The following is a 12,244-nucleotide window of genomic DNA, read 5'->3' as shown; positions in this document are numbered from 1 at the left end:
TCACTATCTGTTACTAGTATAAACTCTATATACAGTGCAAACATGCGCAGTATGAAAAAACAAAATAGCAGGTCAATCTTTCTCATAAACATGGATTAAAAAACTCATAGGACTATTCATCTACTTCAGTGATGAATAACCTTGCATTTTTAAAACTTATGGAAAAAAATAAAAGCTTATGGAAAACTCAATTTGAAATGATTAAAAACTGTCAAGTATTATAAGCTGGTACTTAAGATGCTTGTAAATATTATTTATGTTTTTAATTTTGTAAAATAAAGATTAAAAAACTCATATGAAATATTAACAAATGGAATAGATAGATACACAGACAATTGTGTTTATTTAAGGAATGCAAAGTGTTTAATATTTTAAAAATATCTTAATATAGTTGTATGGCTTCCCTCAAAGCTTAGTCGGTTAAGAATCTGCATGTGATGCAGAAGACCCAGGTTTGATTCCTAGGTTGGGAAGATCCCCTGGAGAAGGAAATGGCAACCCACTCCAGTATTCTTGCCTGGAGAATCCCATAGACAGAGGAGCCTGGCGGGCTACAGTTCATGGGGTCGCAAGAGTTGGACATGACTTAGCCACTAAATCACCACCACCACCACCACCACCACCACATCGATACACTAATGGCCAAAGCCACATGGTGATCTCATATGGTCAAAAAACATATTTAAAATAAAATGCCTCATACATAGCACTCTAACCTAAAAAAGGAACATAACAAATATTCAAGCATCATGGTCAACAGTGAAATTACTGAGGTGTAGAGCCAAGAAGTTGCAGAGCCAGGATTCAACTCAGGCCATATGACTCCAGGCCATCCTCTTACTATACTGCTTTTATATAAACATAATAGTAAATTAGTGAGAGATCAACAACACCAATTACAACGAGGGCTTCCTTGGTGGCTCAGTGGTAAAGAATCTGATTGCTAAAGCAAGAAACACAGGTTCAGTCCCTGGATCAGGAAGATCCCCTGCAGAAGGAAATGGCAACTCACTCCATTATTCTTACCTGGGTTAACACCATGGACAGAGGAGTGTGGAGGGCTACAGTCTATGGGATCATAAAAGAGTCAGACAGGACTTAGTGACTTAATGAACAACAATAATGAGATCACCATGTTTATGGTCATAAAGAAAACCTTAATAAATAGCTCCAGTATAGTTAAATGCCAAATACTGTGACCATATGCAATAAGACTAAGTAAAGCAAAAGCAAATTATAAACAGAATATCTGAAATTAACAAGTAGAAAACTTAAACCTTAAACCAAAATATTAAATTACATATAAATAACTTAATTATATATATATGTGTATATATATATCTTGATATATATCTATATCAACCCACTACAGTATTCTTACCTGGAGAATCCTATGGACATAGGACCCCAAGCTACAGTCCATGAGGTCGCAAAGAGTTGGACAGAACTGAAGTGACTTAGGACTCGTATGCTCCAAACAAGCCTCCATTCTATTCTTTAAATATATAAGATCCTTCCCTGATTTGAGGCTTTTCTCTTGGTCTTCCATCTATGTGAAATATTATTCCTCTCATTCTTCACTGGTTAGATCAATCTCATTCTTTTAGTCATCTAATCACACTCTGCAGTAATGACCTCCGTAAGTATTCTATCTGAAGTGATGTAAGTTACTAATTACCTCATTTATTTCTCTTACTGTCTTACTTCAAACTGTAACTATTGTGTCTATTTACTTACTTTCAAAATTTTTTCCCACTTGCCACAACTAACATTATAAATTCCATGAAACCAGGGGCCTTGTCTATCTTCTTCTATAGACAAGTGTAGGAAGTACAGCAGTCATAGAGTAAGAGTTCAAGAAAGAGAATACAGAAGGGATCAGGAAAAGTGATAATAAGTGAAATTATAGATATTTTCCTGCCACTAAATGAAGACAAGAGCCTTTGGGTTGAAATTGCTATAAAATGATAAACAGAATACAGAGGAGAAAAATCTAAGTCTAGACAGCTCATGGAAAAATTTCACAACACTAAGGATAACAATTTTTGGAAGACAGAAGTTTTTAGAGTAATAAAGAGGCTATCTGCAAAGAAATAAAAATCAGATTAACATGACTCCTCTTAACCAGTATAGTTTAACATCAGAAAATAAACTTAATACACCATAGTAAAAGAATAAATGACAAAATCCCCACATGATCTCAAAGGCACAGAAAAAGAATTTAATCTCATTCATTACCAAAATTGTCAATGAACTTGGAATAGAATGGAACTTCCTCAAACCAATAAAGAGGAACCATAAAAACACTCATAGCTAAAAATCATATTTAAGGGAGAGTAACTGAATACCTTTCTCTTAAGCCTGGGAACAAGCAAAGGTGTTTACTGCCATGGCTACTATTCAGTACAGTACTGGAAATTCTAGTCAGTGAAATGAAATAAAAATGTTTAAGAAAAAAAGACTGTTCTATACATCAGTGTCTCTTTTGCTGTCTCGTATACAGGGTTATGCAAAAAAGCAAAATGGCTGTCTGGGGAGGCCTTACAAATAGCTGTGAAAAGAAGAGAAGCAAAAAGCAAAGGAGAAAAGGAAAGATATAAGCATCTGAATGCAGAGTTCCAAAGAATAGCAAGAAGAGATAAGAAAGCCTTCTTCAGCGATCAATGCAAAGAAATAGAGGAAAACAACAGAATGGGAAAGACTAGGGATCTCTTCAAGAAAATTAGAGATACCAAGGGAACATTTCATGCAAAGATGGGCTCGATAAAGGACAGAAATTGTATGGACCTAACAGAAGCAGAAGATATTAAGAAGAGGTGGCAAGAATACACAGAACTGTACAAAAAAGATCTTCACGACCCAGATAATCACGATGGTGTGATCACTCACCTAGAGCCAGACATCCTGAAATGTGAAGTCAAGTGGGCCTTAGAAAGCATAACTACGAACAAAGCTAGTGGAGGTGATGGAATTCCAGTTGAGCTATTCCAAATCCTGAAAGATGATGCTGTGAAAGTGCTGCACTCAATATGCCAGCAAATTTGGAAAACTCAGCAGTGGCCACAGGACTGGAAAAGGTCAGTTTTCATTCCAATCCCAAAGAAAGGCAATGCCAAAGAATGCTCAAACTACCCCACAATTGCACTCATCTCACACGCTAGTAAAGTAATGCTCAAAATTCTCCAAGCCAGGCTTCAGCAATATGTGAACTGTGAACTTCCTAATGTTCAAGCTGGTTTTAGAAAAGGCAGAGGAACCAGAGATCAAATTGCCAACATCTGCTGGATCATCGAAAAAGCAAGAGAGTTTCAGAAAAACATCTATTTCTGCTTTATTGACTATGCCAAAGCCTTTGACTGTGTGGATCACAATCAACTGTGGAAAATTCTGAAAGAGATGGAAATACCAGACTACCTGATCTGCCTCTTGAGAAATTTGTATGCAGGTCAGGAAGCAACAGTTAGAACTGGACATGGAACAGCAGACTGGTTCCAAATAGGAAAAGGAGTAACGTTAAGGCTGTATATTGTCACCCTGCTTATTTAACTTCTATGCAGAGTACATCATGAGAAATGCTGGACTGGAAGAAACACAAACTGGAATCAAGATTGCCGGGAGAAATATCAATAACCTCAGATATGCAGATGACACCACCCTTATAGCAGAAAGTGAAGAGGAACTCAAAAGCCTCTTGATGAAAGTGAGGTGGAGAGTGAAAAAGTTGGCTTAAAGCTCAACATTCAGAAAACGAAGATCATGGCATCTGGTCCCATCACTTCATGGGAAATAGATGGGGAAACAGTGGAAACAGTGTCAGACTTTATTTTTTGGGGCTCCAAAATCACTGCAGATGGTGACTGCAGCCATGAAATTAAAAGACGCTTACTCCTTGGAAGGAAAGTTAAGACCAACCTAGATAGCATATTCAAAAGCAGAGACATTACTTTGCCAACAAAGGTTCGTCTAGTCAAGGCTATGGTTTTTCCTGTGGTCATGTATGGATGTGAGAGTTGGACTGTGAAGAAGGCTGAGTGAGGAAGAATTGATGCTTTTGAACTGTGGTGTTGGAGAAGACTCTTGAGAGTCCCTTGGACTGCAAGGAGATCCAACCAGTCCATTCTGAAGGAGGTCAGCTCTGGGATTTCTTTGGAAGGAACGATGCTAAAGCTGAAACTCCAGTATTTTGGCCACCTCATGAGAAGAGTTGACTCATTGGAAAAGACTCTGATGCTGGGAGGGATTGGGAGCAGGAGAAGAAGGGGACGACAGAGGATGGGATGGCTGGATGGCATCACTGACTCAATGGACGTGAGTTTGGGTGAACTCCAGGAGTAGGTGATGGACAGGGAGGCCTGGTGTGCTACAGTTCATGGGGTCGCAAAGAGTCGGACATGACTGAGTGACTGAACTGAACTGATACAGGGTTATTGTTACCATCTTTCTAAATTCTATATATATGTGTTAGTATACTGTATTGGTGTTTTTCTTTCTGGCTTACTTCACTCCGTATAATAGGCTCCAGTTTCATCCACCTCATTAGAACTGATTCAAATGTATTCTTTTTAATGGCTGAGTAATACTCCATTGTGTATATGTACCACAGCTTTCTTATCCATTCATCTGCTGATGGACATCCAGGTTGCTTCCATGTCCTGGCTATTATAAACAGTGCTGCGATGAACATTGGGGTACACGTGTCTCTTTCAATTCTGGTTTCCTCAGTGTGTATGCCCAGCAGTGGGATTGCTGGGTCATAAGGCAGTTCTATTTCCAGTTTTTTAAGGAATCTCCACACTGTTCTCCATAGTGGCTGTACTAGTTTGCATTCCCACCAACAGTGTAAGAGGGTTCCCTTTTCTCCACACCCTCTCCAGCATTTATTGCTTGTAGACTTTTGGATCGCAGCCATTCTGACTGGCATGAAATTGTACCTCATAGTGCTTTTGATTTGCATTTCTCTGAAAATGAGTGATGTTGAGCATCTTTTCATGTGTTTGTTAGCCATCTGAAACGTGTATAATATCATATATGAAATGAGTTGCCAGTCCAGGTTTGATGCACGATACTGGATGCTTGGGGCTGGTGCACTGGGACAACCCAGAGGGATGTTACGGGGAGGGAGGAGGGAGGAGGGTTCAGGATGGGGAGGATTCATGTTGATATATGGCAAAGCCAATACAATATTTTAAAGTTAAAAAATAAAATTAAATTTAAAAAAATGTTTAAGAAAAAAAGAAATCTTGATTTTGAAAAGAAGAGTATTCACAAACAACATAATATTGAAAATAGAAAATCTTAAGAAATCCACATAAAAACTATTGGAATGAATAAATGAGTTAAGTTCATAGGATAGAAGATCAAAAAATCATATAAGTTCATGGTATATAATATACAAAGAGTCACTGGATTTCTATACCTTAGCAATGAACAGAAGAAAATTAACATATCTCATTTTCAATAGTAGCAAAAACATCTTAGAAATAAATTTAGCAGAGAAATGTAAGATCTGTAAACTGAAAGCTATACAACATTGCTGAGGGAAATGAAAGATCTAAATAAACAGACAGTCTTTCCTTTTCATGGATTGTACAGCTCAATATTTTTAAGATGACTCATTTTCCCAGATTGATTAGTAGTATCAATGCAATATCTATTCAAATTTCAGGAGTCTTTTTTCCCCCAGTAAATGACATGCCAATACCAAAAATTTGTAGAGAAACCCATAGGATCCACAAGAGCCAAAACAGTGTTAAAAAGGTCAAGGATGGGGACTTCCCTGGTGGTCTAGTGGTTGAGTCCACCTTCCAAAGCAAGGGACATGGGTTTGATCATGGTTGGGGAACTAAGATCCCACCTGCCATGGAGCAACTAAGCCTACGTGCCTCAACTAGAGAGAAGCCTGTGCTCCACAACAAAGACCCTGCACGCTGCAACAGAAGATCCCACATGCCACAACTAAGACTCAATGCAGACAAAATAAATGGTTAAATTTAGAACAGACCAAGGGTGGAGGACTATATTTCTCAATTTAAAACTTACTAAAATGCAAAAGTAACCAGAATAGTGTGGTACTGGTATAGGATAGAAAACCAATCAAGGGAACAGAATTTATACTCCAGAAATAACTCAGGTGAATTCATTTTTAGTAAAAGTGTTAATTTGATGGGGAAATGATATCCTTTTTGACAAACTGTCCTGGGAAAAATCACATTGTAACCTGAATATAGACATAGTCATGTAGAAGGCATGGAGAAAATCTTCTTGACCCTGGTTTAGGCAGACTTTTAAAATATGATATAAAAAAACACCATTGATAGAAGAAAATGTTGATAAACTGGATTCCATCAACATTTAAAACTTTCAAGCTTCAAAAGACACCATTAACAACTTATGTTGAAACAAATATCCATCAACTAATGAACAGATAAATAAATGTGGTATATCAATGCAATGGAATACTATTCAGCAACAATAAAGAATACTGAGATATGCTATAACCTGGATAAACCTCAAAAACAGTATCATAAATGAAAGAACAAAGACACAAAATAATTCTAATGATATAAATTAATATATAATGATATAAATATATGAAATATTCAGAAATACCAGATATTTTCCAGCAGTAGGTTTATTAGTGGATGTTGGGTTGGACATGGAAATGAGGCTTGACTATAAATAGGCATGAGGGATCTTTTTCAGATGATGGAAATATTCTAATATTAGACTGTGGTAATGATTGCACAACTTTATGAACTTTTTAAAAGGAATGAATATGAAATTAACAAAATCTGATGACTGGTAAGTAAATAATAGTTCAATAGAGCTGTTTTTAAAAAGCAGAGAGACAAATTTACAGTGCAAATATGATACAAACTAAAATGTGACATAATTTTTGTTATTCAGAAATTGTAAGAAAATATAATCCATTTGTCTTTGTTGTTGTTGTTCAGTAGCTAAGTCAAGTCTGACTCTTTGAGACTCCCTGGACTAGAGCATGCCAGGCTTCTGTCTTTCACTATCTCCTGGAGTTTGCTCAAACTCATGTTCATTGAGTCAATGATGTCATCCAACCATCTTATCCTCTATTGCCCCTTTCTCCTCCTGCCTTCAATCTTTCCCGGCATCAGGGTCTTTTCTAATGAGTTGGCCCCTCGCATTAGATGACAAAGCGTTGGAGTGTTGAGCTTCAGCATCAGTCCTTCTGATGAATATTCAGGGTTGATTTCCTTTAGGAGTGACTGGTTTGATCTCCTTGCAGTCCAAGAGACTGTCAAGAGTATTCTCTAGTGCCACAATTTGAAAACATCAGTTCTTTGGCCCTCAGCCTTCTTTATGGTCCAACTCTCACATCTATGTATGATTACTGGAAAAACCATAGTTTTGGCCCTACAGACCTTTGTTGGCAAAGTGATGTCTCTACTTTTTAATACACTGTCTAGGTTTGCCATAGCTTTCCTTCCAAGGAGCATGCATCTTTTAATTTCATGACTGCAGTCACTGTCCACAGTGATTTTAATAATTATATTTAACCTTGCACTGATTTAGTCAAATACCATTACATTTCCCTTTTTGTGGCTGCATATAAGTTATTTGGTTCCAGAATAAACTGCACACACACACACAGTAAACAAACTTACAAACAGGAAATATGCTAATTACTTCTCAATTTTTAGAGTAAATGGTAAATGGACTCATTATTTGTCAGTTCTTAGAATCAATCTGAAATATGAAATCAGCCCCAAATATGGAAAATTTAATATAATTTTTTCATTTTTTAAAATAAAAATTTTATAATTTTTATTATAAAAATATAATATAATTATTTTTTCCTGATTTTGATCTGGCTGTGCATTTACCTTTATCTTGATACTTAAAACCTAGAGTCCCAAGGAACTATTTAATTTTCAGTTTAAGTAAAGCACTCAGTTTCCTCATTATAAAAATTGGGATAAGAGTAGTTAACTTGTAGGGTACTGAGAAGATTCAAGATAATATATGTAAAGCTACTTTCACATCATGGGTGAGTAGTAACTCATTCTAAGTTACATCTGGCAATGGCTTCATGAAATTTATTGTGGATTTTATTTTGAGGCTTCATTCCCCCCCCCCCCCCCCCCCCCGCCCCCCCACACACACACAGTGAAAATAACTTTGGTACAAAAAAGCACTCAAATCAGCAAGTCTTACTGTCTCTGTTGAAAGAAGGACAGGTTTCTCTTTAATCTTCCACAATCCAGGCTTGAATGTGGAAATCTAGAAAGATTTTTAAGGACTTGGGGGAACTGCATATACTCACATGAATCACTGCAGTCCACATAGATGTTTTGAAATTGCTTGGCACAAAGTTTTTTTACCTCATAGTCATCAAAGAATTTGCTGATACTCATTGCAAAGTTGTAACTAGGAAGCACCATCAATACACTATTCATTAAGGTTTTTGTGAAATCGGGAATGTCATTATCTATGATTAAAAAGATGATAGATTAGCTTTCAGTTAGAAAGCAGTGACCCTCCCATAACAACAAACTTTCCTAAGATGATCAGAGGATTACCAGTCTAGCAGATCATCTTTGAGAAAACACTAGTTTCTAAGTCATGAAGCTTCTTCATCTTCATAGTTTGTAGTATGGATTTGTCAGTTACAGATTTTAAAAGTAGACTTTTGCTAACAGTATTTCCCTAGGGTCTGTCTTCCACCATCTTAATGGGTGGGTCTGCTATTAAAATCCCTGCCTTGGCTTGGCCTTAGACTTGCTCTTTGTTCCCTGTGCGGCCTGAAAAATGGAAAATCATGGAATTGTGAATATTACTTTGTTGTTGGCCTCTGTGTCCTGAAATTTCTTGAGAGATCAATGATGCGTTACAAAGTTTGAATAATTTTTTGTCCAATATACATTGTTATTTTAAGTAGGAGGGCAATTTGCCTTCCAGAATCCTCCATCCTTCTGGACGTGGCAGTCTCCACTGAATTTCTCATTGCCAAGTTCAATAGCCTCTTTGTCACATTTCTTTTATTTTTCACTTTGAACCAATACTCTACCCTTCTCCACTGTACTTTCTGCCCTGCGAGGATTATCTGTGTGGAATAAATCAAAGGACTTCTTTGCTCTCTGGCTCTTAGTTGGCCTAAGCAAGGCCCATAGCAGGCCCTGACTGGACAGAGGAAAGTTTCACTAGTATGTTCACTTTGTGAAAATTATCAAGCTGTACATTTATGGTCTCTGCACTTTTCTGAATGCAAATTATATTTCAATAAAAAGTAAATATGAGAAATACATTCTTGAAGAGCTCTGTGCTTACAGTCCTCTGTAAGGTGAATATAATGATACAGTATGTTGCAATAGAATGTGGTTCCCTGACACCTTTGGGAATAATGAAATTCTACAAAGTAGAAGTCAGGTGGCAGAACTTAACTATTAGAAGCAAGGTAGGAACCATTACCACAATAAGTAACAGGGACAGTCCATAAAATCATACTCCAGGAGAAGAGTCTTCATTATTAGAAACTGGAATTTGTAAAACCCATATTAGCAGAGAGGGCTGAGTTGATTAATATAGTTCAAAATTCATGTTTATAGAGAAATTCAACAAAGGGATATTCTAGAAGCAAACAAAACAAATCTTATTGGTGATAGTCACCATGAGCAACAGCATGTCTTTAAATTTCATAATCCAAAAAGGGAGAACCTACTCCTGATACTCTTTTGAAATCAGAGAAACTGGTTTAATGATGACTACATTTGTTGCCTATTTAATTGTTTCCTTCTGAAAAACACTCATTAGGAGGTTCAAGATTATGTGCTTCATTAAATTAGGAGGAGTTATACCATAGCTCCTTCCACTCTCCAGTCTCACCACCTTGCTCCAAAGTGCTCTTAAGATGTTAAAACTGAAGGATCAAGTCTCAAGAGCATGGTGCGTGCGTGGTGATCTTTCAAAGGACATAAAATTTGGCACAGGTGTGCTGTAATCTTTTAATCTTCTTTTATTTTTGTCATGAGGCTAGAATGATACTGAATCCATCGCCTTCAGAGGGCTTAGTGTCTGTCTCGTACTTTTGCCCACTTTCTCTTTCCCTTCCCCTCTCTCTCAACCTCTGTTTCTCACATATATGTTCAATAAGTATTTGCTGACTCCAAAGAGCACAAGTTTTCAGATTCCTGGAAAGTAAGTGTTTAGCAATTAATATTTTTATCCTCCAGCTCTTTCATCATCATTTATTTAATGCATTTCCTGGAGAAAGGAAAAATTGTGTGAAGTCCTTACCATAGAATTTCATTATGATGTGAGTGACGATACTGAAAACAGTTGAAAAGTAGTTAAAGAGGGTGAGCTTGATGTAGGCAGTAGTACTACTAGAAAACAGGAGGCTTCCAAGATACATGAGAGGAACAACAGACCAACCGTACAGCATAAAGATCATCATTGTGTCCAGAAAATGAAAATCTGCAACAAAGGCATCCAGTCCGCAGTATATGAACACTCCCTGAGACAGAGTGCAGAGGTAAAGAGCAAGGTGAAGGACACTGTATAACAAGCTGCCAAGCCAGAAAACTTAGAAAACAGCAAGCACTGCCTTCATTAGTGCATAGATTCATTACTTAAATAATTTTACCCATTAAAAATAAGCCTGAGGTGAGCTATCTCTTTTTCAATAGAGGACTTTCATGAACAGAATGACTGTATTTCCTTTTTTTTTTTTTCCTTTTGGAAGAGCACCACTTTGTAGCACTCTCATGATTAAAATTAAATTAACTGTGTCTACAGTAAGCCCAACTCTGAATTTTCCTGGAAAAAAAGTGATCTAGTGCATGGATGATTTCTCTAAAGATTTTCTCGGGATGAAAACATGTGCACGTATGCACTCTCATCCTACCACATCGCTGTGCTTGACGCCTCCCCCCTCCCAAATTGTATGTAACTATTTTATATTGTTAAGTTAATCATGTTCCCATTATGGCTTGCAATTGTAATTATCTTTTATTTTTTGTCTGGCTATTGATTGTAGAAACTGATAAACCTCTTTTACTATTGTGATTATGTAACTATTACTCACTTAATACCATTGTATGAATGGTCAACAGAAAAATAATAGAACTCTGTATCACCAAAACTAAGATCTACTAGAAAAACCTGTAATTACTTTTTAAAATCCAGATGCAAATCAGAATTATCTTTAAAATTTTTGAAAAATACAAATGCTCAGGTACTGCTTTTTTTTCTCCAGAGCTCCAGATATGTTTCTAATGAGCAGTCATATTTAAAACCAACTGGACTATATGATGATCTTTTACTTTTATCTAGTTTGTTTTACTTTCTCTATTTCATATTCAGTGCTTCCATTTCATTTAGTTTATGTACTCCAGTTTCTCCATCTATCTCTTTTTTTTTGATGTTCTTTCTCAGCCTTTATCAAGTGTAGTAGAAAAGCTGTTGCATACATATATAAAAACATGTATAGCATATTACATTACAATCATAATATATAAATATATTAAAAAAAGATTTTCTCTATGGCTGCTGTAGTATTATCAATCTTTTTGCATCACACCTCACATTTAGACTGTGTCCTTTACATCTATCTCGGGAACTCAAGGACATCCTCTTTCAATCAGTTCTTGTTCCATTTGAGAATCAGACAGGGAAGCATAAATTTAAAGTGGGCAGATTAGGAAGATGGGAACCTCTAGAATTATTAAAGAAGATAATTTTCTAATAACCTATATGGTAATCGTTGATAACTATAATTTCTCTAAAGATAGCAAGTTTGGCCCTTTTAAGCAATTACAAAATTATTTAGCAGGGCCACTAGTAAACAGAAAGAATTGACTAGGAATAGCCACATTACAACACTGTGGTACTTTTGGAAGTAGTTTATACTTAATAATGTTTAAAGAAAATATATGAAAAGGATCAGCAATCTTGGGTGAAAACCAGTTTTAACTATAGTTGGTTTTCCCCTAATCCAAGTAAGAGAAGTAAAAAGAGTATAGTCAGCAGGAAACCACAGGTAACCTACAAGCAGCTTCATTCCAAGGTTTATAATGCTTGCTGCTGCTGCTGCTAAGTTGCTTCAGTCGTGTCCGACTCTATGCGACCTCATAGACCACAGCCCACCAGGCTCCCCGTCTCTGGGATTCTCCAGGCAAGAACACTGGAGTGGGTTGCCATTTCCTTCTCCAGTGCATGAAAGTGAAAAGTGAAAGTGAAGTCGCTCAGTTGTGCCTGACTCTTAGCGGCC

General features: G+C 36.8%; 1 protein-coding gene across 1 annotated transcript in view; it reads right to left on the bottom strand.

Annotated features, from left to right (window-relative positions):
* The window catches only part of LOC133238361 (phospholipid-transporting ATPase ABCA3-like), a 219,104-nt gene that overhangs the window by 32,364 nt on the left and 174,496 nt on the right, over positions 1–12,244 (bottom strand). The window contains exons 22-23 of the mRNA XM_061401372.1: positions 10,270–10,489; positions 8,300–8,464 (exon numbers count right to left, since the gene is read on the bottom strand). Of these exons, the coding sequence (XP_061257356.1) occupies positions 8,300–8,464; positions 10,270–10,489 (385 nt within the window). The remainder of the gene's footprint in view (positions 1–8,299; positions 8,465–10,269; positions 10,490–12,244) is intronic.

The sequence above is a fragment of the Bos javanicus genome, chromosome 25, assembly GCF_032452875.1.
Source record: "Bos javanicus breed banteng chromosome 25, ARS-OSU_banteng_1.0, whole genome shotgun sequence".
Classification (NCBI taxonomy): domain Eukaryota; kingdom Metazoa; phylum Chordata; class Mammalia; order Artiodactyla; family Bovidae; genus Bos; species Bos javanicus.
Note: the sequence above shows the minus strand (reverse complement) of the source record. Positions and strands in the feature narration are given on the sequence as shown.